The sequence below is a fragment of the Triticum urartu genome, chromosome 7A (genome assembly GCF_056163025.1).
Source record: "Triticum urartu cultivar PI428250 chromosome 7A, HENAU_Tu73, whole genome shotgun sequence".
Lineage (NCBI taxonomy): Eukaryota > Viridiplantae > Streptophyta > Magnoliopsida > Poales > Poaceae > Triticum > Triticum urartu.
This window is the reverse complement of record NC_141879.1, coordinates 357,285,583-357,301,501: the sequence shown is the minus strand read 5'-3', so window position 1 is coordinate 357,301,501 and position 15,919 is coordinate 357,285,583. Positions and strand designations below refer to the sequence as shown.

At 45.3% G+C, this 15,919-nt stretch overlaps 2 protein-coding genes across 5 annotated transcripts; both read right to left on the bottom strand.

Annotated features, from left to right (window-relative positions):
* Positions 1–1,635: 1,635 nt before the first annotated feature.
* Positions 1,636–6,964, bottom strand: LOC147959589 (uncharacterized). Its single transcript, XM_087536130.1, has 3 exons — positions 4,702–6,964; positions 4,422–4,485; positions 1,636–4,275 (listed from the first exon to the last, which is right to left on the bottom strand). Exons 1-3 carry the CDS (start codon positions 4,817–4,819, stop codon positions 4,161–4,163), a joined length of 297 nt encoding a protein of 98 aa, XP_087392256.1. The 5' UTR covers positions 4,820–6,964; the 3' UTR covers positions 1,636–4,160.
* A 1,107-nt stretch (positions 6,965–8,071) lies between these two features.
* Positions 8,072–12,888, bottom strand: LOC125525894 (glucose-6-phosphate/phosphate translocator 2, chloroplastic). 4 transcript variants are annotated; one of them, XM_087536128.1, is made up of 7 exons: positions 12,564–12,888; positions 11,379–11,656; positions 10,522–11,009; positions 10,216–10,441; positions 9,432–9,654; positions 8,880–9,093; positions 8,072–8,333 (listed from the first exon to the last, which is right to left on the bottom strand). In XM_087536128.1, the coding sequence occupies exons 3-7, from the start codon at positions 11,002–11,004 to the stop codon at positions 8,322–8,324; spliced, it is 1,158 nt and encodes a 385-aa protein (XP_087392254.1). In that variant the 5' UTR covers positions 11,005–11,009; positions 11,379–11,656; positions 12,564–12,888; the 3' UTR covers positions 8,072–8,321. The 4 variants fall into 4 exon arrangements, with proteins under 4 accessions (XP_087392254.1, XP_087392255.1, XP_048546858.2 ...); XM_087536129.1 differs by having other exon boundaries at positions 11,478–11,656; XM_048690901.2 differs by lacking the exon at positions 11,379–11,656 and having other exon boundaries at positions 12,548–12,888.
* Positions 12,889–15,919: the final 3,031 nt, after the last annotated feature.

Sequence of the window (15,919 nt, the reverse complement as noted above, 5' to 3'; positions counted from 1 at the left end):
AGTGTCCGACCTGGCCTTCTTCGCCCCTGCGCTCCATTGCGTGCTACCCCACCCCCCTGCCGGCTCCTCGACTCTCCATCACCCCACGCCTGCCTCTTCTTCGACCCCTATGGATGGTGGCCCGTCAGTCGTCATTTTGCATTGCTTCAGCTGTCGGAGCTGCTCTGACGACGTCGGCCTTGATCTGGTACTAGCTTTGGGAGAAATCCCTGCTGACCCATGTGTTAGCTGACCACGGCGGCGCCAATCCGGTGTCGCTTTCCTTCCTGGAGGCGTGGTCTTTGAGCTATACCTGCTTGGTTTGGGCTCTCCTCCATGTCGACGGCGCGGTTTGCAACTTCACGTCCGTATGGTGAACTTCTCTGCACTCTGTGCGACCTTTCCTTTTTGCTTCAATCCACTCGTCTCCGCATATCCTCCCCATACCGTCGCCAACATTGCCTCCTCGTCAAGCCCTTCGCCACCATCCATCCGCCCATGCCCATCATTTAGTGTGTCATCCATGATTGGTGTGTTCTTCATGTGATTTCTCTTCGGCTGTCCTTCGCGTGGTCTCTGTACTGTTGCTCTGCATGCTCAAGACCCTCCCATGGTTGTCGTTGTGCTGCGGCGAGCTTCGGGCTCTTGGTGTTGTCTTGGTTCACCTTTGCTCAATGACGACGCAATGATGCCTCCCCAACCTGCTAATCGTCTCGACCGCTCGTGGCGGATCTCCCAGTCAAGGTTCGTGTTATGGTTTGGCACTCGTTGGTCATGGATGATCATCTATTGTGCCGTGAGGCTTGGTACACACGCTGACCCCTCAACAACACCCCACATCTACTTGTGTCTCTCGTGGTGTTGGTCTTTCTGCTTGCTAGCTAGGTCGTGCCTTCTCCTGGGCGTCAATTTTTTTCTCTCTTCTTCGGTAACCTTGTTACCTGTACGGTTTTCGGCCCGGTTTCCCTCATAAACGGGGTCAACTTGTTTAGGTTTTTGATCCAATTTCCCTTATAAATTGGATCAGCCAAAGTTTAAGGGGCGACTCTTGGCTTTGGCAGCTTTTTGACCAATATATTCAGGTGGGGATTCTCTCCCCCTCGGTGACCGTTAAAAAAAATATTACTCATATGTGGAAGATGAATGAAAAAGCCATCCCTACTGTACCATGAACTATCTTTGTGTTAACCATACCTTATTGATGCATGTTCTAGTGTGAGAAAGTAGCACTAGTGTGAAACCAACTGCTCGGAGAAAGTTCATCTGCATTTTTTTATTGCTTTAGGATTCATATGTTGCTGGTTCACGGTTTTTATTGACTACCTGGTAGTAACCTTCAAAAATCAGCCTTGTCGTGGTGTAAATTGGCGTGTTTATTTTGTTTCAAAATAACCGAACAAACATATCCGTGCTTGAATTGCAGTGACCCTGTTCTGTTTAAGCCATCTTTCAGAGAAAGGAAATTGCATCTGTAATTCATTTGTTTTTGGAATAGTTGATCGTTTAGCTGAGTAGAGTATTCATGTATGGAAAGGATTCAGCCTACTCCAACATAATTGCTTGCACAAGAGTAGATGGATAAGAAATTATATGTTTCGTTCTCTTAGTTTTCCTGCTGCCTCCTTGTTTTGGGGTTTATTTATTTTTACCAGTGGCTAAGATAAAATGCTTTGTGATTGCACAGGGTTAGAATTCAGCAAGCACCTATAGACTGTGATCTTCTGAACCCAAATAGGAGAAGTGCACCTATAGACCATTTATCAAGGAATGGAAAATATGGGGGGTTCATCTTGTAATGCTCGTTCTGGCTCATCTTGGGAGATGAGCGAACACCTTGACTGTATGAACCGTGGACACACACGGCAGCTGGCCTGGTTGTACCCCTCCGACCTGACGACATGCCTTGAGTACTCGCTCATGGTGCCCCTGCTGGTCTGGTTCCGGACATGGCTCAGGAAGAAGATGCCCGGCTGGTAGCATGGGGTGTCAGGGATCTTCAAACACGAAGGGCCGGTTGGCCCAGCCCTGCTAGGTCTTGAACGCCTGCAGCACCAAAGGTGAGCAATCCTCTCCGTTACTAAAAAAATGTGTTGAGGACAGCAGAAAAGAAATGTCCAGCATATCTGTCACTACTTTTTCCTGGAGATGCCACCACCTATTGTGAAGTTTAATATCAATGGACCAATACTCATTTCAAACTGCAAAAATAGAATGCGACAGAGGCCAATGATATTCAACTATCTAACAATGTCACGAGTTAAAAAGATGAAGGCAAGAATATGGAAACATCTGCATGGTTTGAGTACAGTTCAAACAAAACCTACGTATATATACATAGGTAGCCATATGGAGCTGTAAACCAAGACAGAGGCCACACAAGGCAGAATATCAAACAGTGACAAAGGAACATCAAAGCAACACTAAAGAGTGTTCTAAAAAAAAAGCAACACTAAAGAGAGAAAATAGCAAAGAGGAAGGAAGCTTCTCTTTGTCCAAATAACCTCATATTTGGTGCTAAAGTTATGAATTCATCTTAGAAGAAGAAATCCATCATCAGCGAGGAAAACAGGTACAGAACTGGAAAGCTAATTCTAAAACCAAACTTAAAATACGAGCTAATTATTTATGTGCACTGAATCCATATAAAAACCAATGATCATTCTCTCTCTGAAAAGAAGTAACTTCATGAGGGGTGGTGTTTTTCATACCTGAATGGAATCCTTGCACACACGAGAGCAAAGCTGATATAAAAAATACTTTCTGTAGCGCGGGAGGTAGCAGTAGTACAACATAGATATAATGTAAAGACAAAACCGGGGAGACCACATAGCCATGTGAGAGATGACATAGGAATTGAGAAAATATAATAGGACCAAAATCTAGCCCATTCTTTCGAAGATATCCTAAAGTTGTTTAGAAAATTTGTCTTCATATTTTCACTACGAAAACGCTAATTAAATCAAATCGTGAGCTGCACTACTGATCATTAAATAAGCAGCAGTGCAACACTCTCCATCAGCCAACCACCTAGACATCCAAAATTAGGATTTAAAATGAGATCCTTCGTTGAAAGGTGAGAACCTGTCATTGCAATTGACATGTTCAGGCACAATTTAATTTAGTTATTCTTGTCGGTGTCTTCAAAGCATTATCGATGTATAAGATGGAAGGTATTAAGTTAGCAAACTGACATGCACATAAATATTTCTACTGGCAATCAGACAAATCACGCAAGTAAGCAATATAAAAGAGGATCGTAGATGATAAATCACGCATGTAAGAAATATGAAGTGCAGGTTTCTGTAAACTTAGCACTTCTCATTTTCTACATAGAAAGGTCCAATCAGATGTCCCAACAACAGTATATGTTTCGAAGGCCAAAAATGCTTATTTTCATTATTGTACTGTCTAAAGCATTCTTCATGGAGATAATCATGATATGTGATCATGCAGAAATTATTTTGCCTTTTGAAAAAATTGGTCTTAGTTGAAAATATATACATTCTAACTCGCTCAAGTAGTACTAAAACATGCTCTCGTACAATGGTCAATCATAAAAGGTCGCTTAATAAATCATTTAAAATTCCACCAAACTTCTCGATGATTATCTCAGGGTGCTCAATATACTACTCCTTCAAGGCATGCAACCAAATAGATAAATGTGTTACAGAGAAGCATCATCAGTGGGATATAGTACTACACTGACACACAATTCATAGTTTTTTAGTATTGCTGGGTTGGTACAGTATCCCAGTGTTGATGTATATACGGTGGAAGTTTAGGAATGAGTTCACTTCTTTAACAAAATAGGAAAAGTGTGGCCTATAAAATGCAAGAAAGTAAACTGATGGGCAGGGAACCATTATTTAAATTCCCATGGTGAATTTCCTACAAAAGTCTGCCGCGGGAACACACATGACAGAACACAAAAGCCATGTATATAAAATATACAGATAACATGTATGAGAGGAAGTTGTCATCCATACACTTAACTTCGCTATATAAATCATGTCCAGCTCCTCAATAGGCCAAAAGAGGTATGAGAGGAAGTTGTCATCCATACACTTAACTTCGCTATATAAATCATGTCCAGTTCCTCAATAGGCCAAAAGATGTCACTGGATCATAAAGAACTTCTTGAGAGCACATACCATGCCCTCCAACAGCAGATCCTTGCAAACTTAACTTCTCCAACATGAATATGTGCATACCTTTGAGTAGTTACCTTCCTTCAGGATCAACGCTTTGAGATCCATTGACTGCTTGTCTTGCCAACTGCTTCCAGTAGTTACCCTCCTGCTAGTAAAAAGATTAAGCCAGACAACCAATATGCTAAGCTTCACAGAGAAACATGATCCAAATACATTGCCATAGAGAAGGAAAAAAACTACAGACAAAAACAATAATCAAAAGAAAATATAGCTTAAAGAGAAAGCACAAACCTTGATACGCAAAACAGCAAACAATAAACAAGCGGCAGTTTAGAAGAGCAGGCAACAACATCACCTGTAAAACAGAAGAACGCAATCGAGTAAGGATGCTCCATTTTTATGTAGTATGTACATATTCATGATTTACAGATGCTGAAGCTAGACCGTAAAGGCTACTTTCTTAATTGCAGTATCACATACCAAAATGGATGCAGTTTTTACATGGAGTAATTAGACTGTTAAAAAGAAAATGTAAATCTAAAGATGCTAGAACATATGAATGTTGTTTAACCTGTAGAATATTGATCCAAGAGCATGCCGTTGGCTCTGCGCCTCTGCCTGCTCTTAAGTAAGGTTTGTGTTTCAATTTCCAAAGGCTTCGGTTTCAGTGTACGATCAATTTGCGTCATCAGCAAAATTATATCAAATTTGCACTTTGTCAGCAGTCTTTAAGAGGCAACTGTTACATGGATGAACTTTACATAATTCAAACAAGCTACTGTTTCTACTTGTCAATACAACGATTTTAAAGAAATTGAAGGTGGGAGGAGAGCAAGTTGAAGAAATTTTAATCCTATGGATGAAACCGAATAGTCGAGAGACCTACCAAGCCATTCCCGAGTAAAGAATTTTGTTGCACACATTCATATCATCTCTATCCTAAGTAGTCTGCAAAAGTGTGGGCTCACATGCAGTTAGAAGAAAACGATTATAAGTATTTCCAAACCAGAAAGCCGATGTAATATCTTGTAACAAAAATATATCAAAACCACGCCCGATTTAACCTTCATGATATTTTTATCAAACCATCAAATACACAACAACAAATAAGTACTCCCTCGTTCCAAAATTATTGGCGTGGTTTTAGCCCAAGTAGAAATCACTGAGACACAATTGGTGGATCAAATTTTTAAATGGTGAACCAACCACCAATCATATTTGTATTTTCCCAATTTCATGCTCTGTAGCGTACATATATGTTCATAAACTGAATAAGGTTAATTACAGGGTCAGTCATCTAATGGTATCCTTATTAGCTTAAATATTTAGAGTGTTATGCTAAAGACCTAACAGTACTCAGTAAAGGTTAATTACAGAAGTAGGTAACAGCAGTAAGAACAATGGGGGCTGGGATCCAGTCATATAGTTCATCAATCTTGATAAAAACAATCCCTCGCAAGAACAAGACCATGTAAATAAAGTGGCGACCAGACTGGGTTGGACTCGAAGAAAATTTAGGAAGCTCAGCAACAGCAAAGCCCCAAGTATGATCTTACTGATATCACATAAGGGTGCTGGAAAATCCAACCGATGGTGGGGTTCTTTTTGCAGGTAAACAACAGCAGCAGGCCAGAAGCTGCTGTGAGGAAATTCAGTACCAGTCAGATACAATGCCCCAAAAGTTTCTACCGTTTCTTAATGCACACTGAAAAACAGACATCAGATGATCATATTAATGCACAATAGAGGATAAGCAGAATAGCAGGGCAAAGCCATACGACTCCGCCATCATGCCGAAGACAGGCCAGCCAATAAGGACCAGGAAAAGTACGACCCCGAAAGCAATTGAACCTTGCACATTAAGGTGATCTTGTTAGCTCATAACTGAACTGGAACTGAACAATTTGGATACATGACTAATTCTAGGCCTGCATTGTTACATGTACAAGACCTTGCGATTCTTGGGCTTTGTGAAGAACTGTATTAGATGGATCCATATCCATAATTATCATTGTATGAACTGCAGTTTTCTTCCAAATCAGCAAGATGGATCCATATCCAGCCCTTCATCCAGCGCAGCAAGATGGATCCATATCCATTGGCGTTGTATGAACCGCAGTTTTCTTCATTAAATCTAGACTGAGAATTGAATAAATTTGCTTCCCTGTACAAGAGAGAGAGATATCAGGGGAAGAGAGAGAGCACGGAAAGGAGTGGGGAAGTACCCGCGCTTGGAGGGGCGGCTGGCCTCGCCAGCGTCCAGCCGTGGGGGTGAGGAGCACGTGGACGACGGCGGCCTCGACCAAAAGAACGGCGGCGGTGACAGATCGGATGGCCTGGGGCTGCCATTGTCAACACCTAGCTTTCCGTCCTCGTCGGGCGGGGAAGCATCGAGCCGCGGCGCTGCTCATGTAGGCACGGCCCGGGGCGACTGGATTCAGGGCATGAAGCTCCTACCCATCCCCTTCCCCGTCGTTCCTCTACCTCCCTTCCTCCTCTCTGCTACTCATGGATCCGCCTGAGTCAGGCTGGGAGGAGAGAGGGAGGAGCCTGGCGGCGTCCCACGCGGGAGGATGCAGGAGGAAAGAGATGGAGGAGGAGTGCGGCGGCTGTGGCGGCTGACGACCGAGGAAGGAAGGAGGAGGAAGGGTGTGGGAGGGAGGCGACCAAAGCCCATCCGATGGCCACTAACGATGCGCACGGGAGGAGCTCCGTGGACGAGGATCGGCTAGCATCCAGCCGTTGAGCCCTCAGGAAACATTTTTTTTCGTCGCCTGGGGGGCTGCCGGCGAAGATTTCTCGGGGATGAAAATCTTTTCAGCCGTGTCCACCCTTAAACCGCCCCGTCCTTTCAGCAGCGCGTTCTCGATGTCTCCGCTGGCCGCTGCTGCCCCCGCCCGCTATGGCCGCCGCTGCTCACGCCCGCGCCCTGTTGCTCGCGTCCGTGGCCCCGCGCCCGCTCGCGCCCATGGCCGTGCCGCCCGCTCGCGCTCTTGGCCGCGCGCTCCCTACTCCGGCGCCCTCCCGCGGCGGTGTTGGAGGAGGGATGGAGTCGTTCAAGCCGACGGAGGATGAGCTGGTGCTGCACTTCCTGCGGCCGCAGCTGCGCGGGTTCTGCTGCCGTGGAGGCAGACCCGAGCGCGGCGGCGCCGCCGTGGGAGCTGCTGGAGCGGCACGGCCTGCTGGGGCACAGCGGGCTGGGCTACTTCTTCGCGGCGCGGCGGCGCGAGAAGGTGGGCGCGGTGGTGGAGGTGGATCCGGGCGCTGCGCCGGCCGGTGCAAGGAGCAGTGTGCGGCCCGAAGAAGATGTGGTGGAGAGAACGAAAAGAGAGGGCGTGTAAGTGGATGGGACCCGAAGAAAAAGGGAGGAAAGAAAGAGTGGAAGGCTGACTATGGGCCAAGTGCATGCAAAGTTTTCTCTCTCCGCCCCCCAATGTACTGGGTTCTGCATGAGTCTCGGTGCTAGTTTTTGCAAAATCCGGCGAAAATCGAGAGTCTGAGGACATGGCTGGGACATATTTTTACTGCCGGCGACTAAAAAATGGTCCTGGGGGCTTCTTGGGGGGCCTAGTGAAGATGCTCTTATAGGTTAGAATTCGAATAGACATGTCCATGGTTATGGACAATTTGGAGATTTAATACTTATCATACAAGAAACTATCTTTTCCAGCTTCTCCATAGTTGCATATTTGCTTCACCCAAGATCATGGCATACCGTGAGGTGGAAGTGATATAAAGATCAGTTGTCGATTCAGAGGACTACAAAAGTGACGAGAGATTTACAAAAACTTCAAACAACCTGTGGGTATAACTTTACCACAAGACCTTTCCTGCTGCAGGGCTCCTGGCAAACAACAAACTGGAAGCTGGAAACACAAGAGAAAGCATGCCAATAATTAACCTTTAAGCAGAGGGCTATCGTTACTTTCCAGCAACGGAACTGTCAGACGAATTTCCATGCAGTTCTTATTTCAGGATACAACGACAGTTCATGGCCACAGGAGTTCAGTTTGTGATTTAACAAATAACAAGGAAACAGCAACATGGTCCATCATTATTATCGCCTCTCGCATGAAAACCTAAACCTGTATCTACAAGACACTTGCACAAGCAAAATTTGCCCCAGTGCTTGGTACTATTTCTGCAGACATTCTTCGTCCATGAACCTGACCTTCAACAATAGAATAAACCTCACTGCTTTGCCTACATCAGAATGCAGTTAAGAAAATGTCAACTATGAAGATAAAAATGCAATATTTAAGTTAGGCGTAAACACTGAAGGAAGAAGAATCAACAGAACGGAAGTTTATCGAGTCTTCATTACTCGAATATATTTCTATGGTTTCTTATTTCCCGTTTTGTTGACAGACAAGTAAATACTTCCAGTCATTGCCAAACTACCTTGAGTGTATTTTGAGCATGTATTGACGTAATCATTTGATGATTTCTCTTCATGATCTAGTCACGTTTTTCATAAAATGTCACCTGCCCCTCAAAGCAACCAATCATAATTTCGAATTACAACAACAGCAAGGATGAGAAAGTAGCATATTCATAATTTAAGCTACCTCTACACCTCTATGGTCATAGGAGAGCCACATAATTGTATGCACAAGATTGAGTGGTGAAAAATATTAAATGCTACATGCACGGAGCTCTAACCTGTCCTAGTCCAGCAAAAGAAAGGTTTATTTCAGTTGATACAAGGGAAGGACAATCAGAAGGAAATCTTAAAGCAACCAAATTTACCTGAGAGTACAGGAATGTGCCAAAGATGGCAATGGCAGCTCCTAGTGCATTTACAGGGCGGACAGGTGTACGGAAGATAATGATTGACGAAACAATAACTGATATGCGCTTCATTGTATTGCCAATGCTAAACGTCAATGGAGAAATCTGGTCCAAAGACATGTAGGACACCTGGTTATACAAGTGGTAGAAAACGCTCTGTGCACCAATCCACCTACATGAGCGAACATTTACAACATCAGAAAACTGTCAATGCAAAGAAAAGTAGTATGCGATATATGTTCGGGTACAAATGCGCATAAATCCTGGTCACCTCCAACACAACATGTTGAATTGTTGACAAAGACTCCCAACAGAATATGTCAAGAGAATTAAAAGGCTATAAGCAACAGTGCTGCTAGTGAGTTATAAATGTATCAAAAATGTTGAAGTATGTCTTTAAATGGTGTGAATATGGAGATCATTTCAAGTTTCCACATGAAATTTAAGTACAAATCACAGCACATGGTATAAATGTAGAAGAAAAGTGAATTCTTGATTTTTCCTGCTTACCAGAGAACGTTGGGGCCAACATCTGCAAGAGCCTTTTGCCATCCAGTGGCCCACATTTGGGGGCCTTCCATAGCAATAGCAAATGGTGTGAGTATGACCAGGGACATAATTGAAAGGCAAGCGTAGTAATTCATGCCACTGACAGACTTCCCTTTCATGCCCCGCTTCGAAAAGATGTTGCGGAAAACAAATGCAAGGTTCGATATCATGGCACCCATAAATCCTGGTGGGAGGATAAGGCTATTAGCATCATGGAAGGAGTACATCAGAATAGCTGCCTCCCCTAACCAGTGCAAGACCAATCAAGAATTGCAAAGTTGCCTATGCAGCTATAGCCTCTATTTTGTCTGGTGTCAAACTTCACGAAAAAAAGGTTTTAAGCTGTATCTTCTTGTGTTAAGGAGAATGCACTAGCCACAGTTTATATGTAACCATTCACCTAATTTACACAAAGTTATAAAAGATTATATGTATGATTACTGTTTATTCATTTCCATAAGTTTCAAATCTAAAGCACATAGTTCTTGAAGCTCACTTGAATCCAGATAGAGTAAATAATCATTTAGCAAGTCTTTTCAGTTTTATGTCAAAAAACCTTAGGAATGTCGATTATTTAACCAATTAAGAATTGTCACCTCAGTTAACTCACAGAAACTGCTTCTTTGTATCTATGAACAACATGACTATAATGGTTAGAAGCAAAAGGCACATCAATTTCTCGACAACCAATAGGGAGAGGATACAAGAGAAACAACTTAGGAGGATTTTACTTAATTATACTCACCAATCATATTAAAGTTCAGCTCTGTCGCAGCAGCTAGACCACAACCACCAATGATCGGGAGAAGAGAAAGATATACAGGCATCGGAAATGACTCTCCGAGAATGAACCTTGACACCAAAACACTGAATGCAGGCTCAGCACTCTTGATAATGTGTGTGAATGACACTGCCACCTTTGACATGCTCACTGTGGCAGCAACATGTCCAATTGTATGAGCCACAGCAACCTTCATCAATGCAAACAACAAATACGATTCATGATTTCCATCAACAGATAAAATAGTTGCCACAGAACGAACGAACTCACCGGGAAAAGTGCTTTCCAGAAATCCAAGTCAGTCTTGGGGGCCTCAACTAGGCAGGTGACCCATGAGAAGAGCATCATCGCTGAGCCGCAGGCGAGGGATAGTGTGGAGGTGAGCCAGGGATACGGGAAAGCATTGAGAACCTTCTTGTTATAGATGTTAAAGATTACATTAAGCGCCCACCAAGTCGCGAAATAGATTGAAATCTTCAACTTTTGTGCTGCTTCTGAGCTGGCTGGCACCACCTCAGCCTTTGACTCCTTGTCATCAGCCGCTGAAGCTGCACACCGGAAGTCAAGCAGCTGCCTCCGAGGCTTCAGCTCGGAAGTGTGTGGGTCATCTAGCCGTGTGAGGTAGAGTGGTCTAAGGGAGCAGGACGCAAATTTTTTCATGTTGAGAATGGACACCGACGGAACAAAAGCTGATTTAGACCGTTGATTGGTGACAGAGAAGGCGGCCGGAGAGAGCTTCACAGCAGGTATCATGGCTCCTGCAGATCAACCAAAAAACATTCATAAAGGAATAACAGATAGCAAGTGACATACAAACTGAACAAAGAGCTGCTAAAAAAATATGATGTTCCTTTTCAGTGAGACCTCCATTGAGCTGATCAAAAAATATGATGCTCCTTTTCAGTGAGACCTCCATTGAGGTGATCAAGAAAATGACATGGGACAACTTCCCCCAAAACAATGCTTGAAAATATTTACTCCAGTTTTATTGATGCAAGCTTTCCTTGAGATTATTATCAAATGAATGCATCATCCAAGCATGATCCAACCAGTTACATCTCTTGTCAGCACTATGCAATTCGTGCACGCCACAGGCTGGGGATTTTTTGTCAGATAAGACCACGTACGCTTTCATATTGACAGAAAGAACCATCTGCGATCCGTACTGACAAAAAAGACCATTTACGCCGTGGCGGCAGACCTGGCAGCCGACAAGTGGCACCTACCACCACAGTGGGCGGCGGCAAGAGCTGCCGCCACAGCCGCCGCCGGCAGCTCGGCTGCAACAGAAATTTCCGGTCTGCAGCGGAATAGGACGCACTGGTGGCCCTGCCGCCCCTCCCGATGGCGGCAGCTCCTTATCTGACAAAAATTCCCCTCGCAGTACCCGCATGCACCTGCCCGCCTGCACTCGAACAAATTTAGAAGGGGCTTACGTAGTACATATCCATGAAACGTCGCGATACAAAGAGTGCACGCAGTCACTTAAACACTACCATTACAAAGTCGTGTTGGTACGTGCATGATGATCACCTTAGGCTAGACATTGCTATACTACTACTTGACGTGCACACCGGCCGATTCATCTAGTGACAGAAAGGAGCACTTGTAATCGTTCACATGCATGCTATCGTGAGCAGCAGGAAAACGAGCAGCAGCCATCAGGAGTGGCAGCAGGGTCCACCAGCGTTTCGCCGTTCCGTTGCAGACCCGGATTTCTATTGCAACCGAGCTGCAGCCGTCGGCTGTGGCGGCAGGTGCCACATGTTGGCTGCCGAACCTGCCGCCACGGCATAGGTGATTTTTTTGTCAATACGGATCACAGATGGTCTTTTCTGTCTATACGAAAACGTAGGTGGTCTTATGTGACAAAAATTCCAGACTGGGAGCTATATGAGCTTGGTCACTGGAAAATCCCCAAAGGCTAAAACGCAAGGTCAAAGGTGTACATGAGGACAAATTGTGCATAAGCACATCGCTTTCGCCCAGTAATCTACACGTAAGGGTGTCGCCTTTCACCCCTTTGCACAAGCTCCAACTCTCACGGTCGTCTAACTGGGCAGATTTCGCATCCATTTATGAAATATAGAACAGAGAAGCCGGAGGCTGCGGCTTGCAGGAGAGGGGGGGTGGTACGGGGGAGGCGACGAGTTGGCGGTGCGGGAGGTACAGCGGCGAGGCGCCGACCGCGGATGATGGTTGGCAGCTGGGTGAGAGAGATGGGTGATACGGCGACGGATCATAAAGCGGTGTTGCAGGTTAATTATTTTATTTTTACAGGATCGACAGAACAAACCTCTGCAAGATCTCACCTTTCTTCCCGCCCAAGAAGACTTGCTCGGATCAATAAAGTCTTCTTCTCAAATCGCGGCAAGAAGAGGTAAAAGCGGCGCCTCTGCGACGAAGGATTCGAGGACGGCAGAGGCAGGTGGGGATAGCTGGGGGTCAAGATCGAACCTGGGAATCTGAGACGGGAACCCGGAGATCACAAGGAGGGAGAGGGGGATTGCTCGAGGCAGGACGGAGGTAGGGAGTTCAATTCCTTCGACGAGTATAAAGGCAAAGGGAAGGGGGAAGGTGGCGGCTGGGGAGGGGGCCAGGGAGGTTAGGTGCCGTGTGGCTCTTTGTTAGATTGTACAAATGCCAGGGGCTTCTTCTCCAAGGAGACGAGCCATGGTAATTTGGAGTTTTTTTTCGAGAGTACGCAAGAGTGTACCGTATTTTTATAGAAGAGAGAAATATTGATTACAAGAGACCTTTAGAGTATTGCATCCTGCTGCAGTGCACATGATAGGTGGGGTTGGGTCCACATGGCAGTGAATGTACTGCACCATATGCTAAGGATCCTAGGGAGGGGAGTGGTGACGCGTATTGATTTCAGATACAGATTATATAAAGGATTTGGCAATTCTTAACACATAAGTTGCCTCGCTTTCACGCATACGACAGTGACCTCCTGTATAATCTACTTTACAACAAGCAAATTTTTGGCTCGAAGGATGAACATCTATGTAGAAAGAAGCTGCATAATTGTGATTTTTTTTGCGGGGCACAATTATGAGCTTTCACATTAAGTTTCCTAGGAATATGGAAGACCTGAGCTTGAATGTTGATTGTTGCAGCAAAATATTTTGCTAGTGTCCAGGGACTTGAAGAAGATTCTTTGACGCCACTGCATGAGCTAATGTCAAATTATTCGCTAGGAAAGTGATTTTGATGTTGACGATGTGTGAAGCAATTTCCGAGACAACATATAAAGTTGTAGCCTCCGCCTCTAGTGGAGTTTTGACACTTTTAGCTGCTGCAGAGATTAAGATACCTATTCCTTACTTATTCTCGGCAGTGTGAATGTAAATTCCTATTCCTATTTTCCTTGAGTTGTTTTTGGAGTTAGTAGTGTACTTCTTCCATGCAGCATCGGTATAAACCTTGGAACCTGTTATCCAAGCATCTGTTTTTAGTGAGCATCCCTGCTTTTGATTGTGTGCAGATTCTATCCTTGTTTCCTGCTTTATTTTTGTTGGTGAACCTGCAATGTCTGCACAAGATAGTAAATCTTGCCCATTTATTATTGCTTACATAGGAGAGTTTGATTTTCTACCAAAACGTTTTCATTCCTGAACTTCCAAATACACCAAAGAATAGTGATTATGTTATTGAGAGAGGCATGAGGGTGATGGGAGGTTAACAAAGCCTGGATAAATAGCAGGTATTCAATAAAAGTTCTGCGCAAAGAATTCATACCTAATATTCCAAGGTTCAGAGAACCAAGCAGTTTTAGCAAAGGGACAAGTGAAGAACAGGTGTATGTCATTTTCTTCCTGATCACATCTTACACAATGTTTTATAATATGAGAAGAAATTTTACCTGCCCTCGTACCTGTTGGAATTGCTCTCCTAAGAAGCCTCCATGCAAAATTTTGTACTCTAGGTACCATCTCATTTGTTCTCCAAGTCTGTTTTAAAATTTGCTTTACACATGTAGGTACCTGTCTGGGTGTAGACTCTCCATGTTCCTGCATATCCTGTAGGCAAGTCCTATATGCAGATTCGGATGTACATTTTCCTGAATTATGTAGCTTCCAGCATAAGATGTTAGTGCCTCCTAACTGAATTATTGGAACCTGCATAACGATGTTAGATGCCTGCTCATCAAAGGGTGTGCAGATAAGATTAGTGTTCCAAGATTTTTGGTTAGGCGGCCATAGATCTTTAAATTGCGAAGGATAAATGAAGTGCCCATGTGTTGTAGGGTGAAACCCTAGGTGGGATCTTTTCACACTTGAAGGGGGGAAAGGGAAGAACACGCAAGAACACAAGGGGGGAATCACTCGAACAAACACAAATCACACATTCACTAGAGTAGCATACATGAGATCCACAAGAATACAAGAACAATTCAAGGAAAATAGCACTAGGGTAAAGTTCTTCCCACTCCCAAGGAGGTGAGGTCTTGGTGATGATCTTCTCCAAGAGGAGGCCTTGATAATCCATAAAGGATCTTCCCTAGAGAGGGGTCTTGACCTCCAATAGGAGAGAAGATGAGCAAAGCTCTCTCAATGTCTATCCAATACTTTGTTAGCCCAAAAAATGAGCTAGATGAGGAGTGCTTATTGGCTAGGGACATATTGGGGGTAAAACAAGGGTACATGGGTAAATTATCCCGAAATGTATGTAGCCATGGTGGAGGGTTCGGGCACCCGAGGTCAAGGGGTCCGGGCACCCGGGGGTCACCGAGAGACGGAGGGTCGGGCACCTGGGGCACGCCTGGGGAGGGGGCCAGGGTACCCAGAGGTGTGAGGCCTGGGTCCCGGGCACCCGGGGTGTCCAGGGGCCGTGCCCTTGGCTGCTGTAGAGGGTCGGGCACCCAGGGGCTAAGGGTCGGAGCACCCGGGGTGGGCGGAGGAGCGCCCAAGCAGGGGGGCTGGGCACCCGAGGCGGCCAAGGTCGGCACCCAGGGCGGCCAAGGCCAGCGTCCAGACAGGGGCTGGGCACTCGGGGTGTCGAGGGACGGCTCCTAGCCGGTAGCCGGGCATCCGGGGCTGCATGTGTCCGGGCACCCGGGGTAGTCCGGGACTTCCGCTTCTTCGTGCTTCGCGTGTCCTTCCTCCTCCTTCGCCATGTGTACTTGGGTCTCGCTCCTAACTTCTTCATGGACTTCTCCGTGGTACCTCAAAATGCATAAGCTTTCCATTTGAGGTAGAATCCAACTTTCATGTGAATCCGAATGAAGCTCGAAGAGGAAAGAGTTAACCTCGGTTTCGATGGCACGTGCGCAAGATCTTGTCACTAGTCCTCCTCGTGGTGCTTGATGGGTTGTAGTAGAGTCCATGGGGATGATGTAGGGATGCTCCGCATCATCTCCCCCCCCCTTTGGAGAGATCCGTCCATGGATCATGATCTTCATCACCATGGTATTGGGTCAAGTCCTTGACGTTGAAGATGTTGGCGTCGCACATCGTATATGCCTTCACATGACCAAGTTGTCTCGTGACGGTATCGCCTTGTGAATCCTTCAAAATGAAAGAACATGACAAGCACTCGGAAAAACAAATGAGGTTAGCGAAATTGCAAAACCTATTCGTGTGGTGAGTTACCCCACAAGTGTTTTCATCATGCTTGTCATAAGAAAGGACAAGGGGGTAGGTTATGGTATGTAGGCATTTGA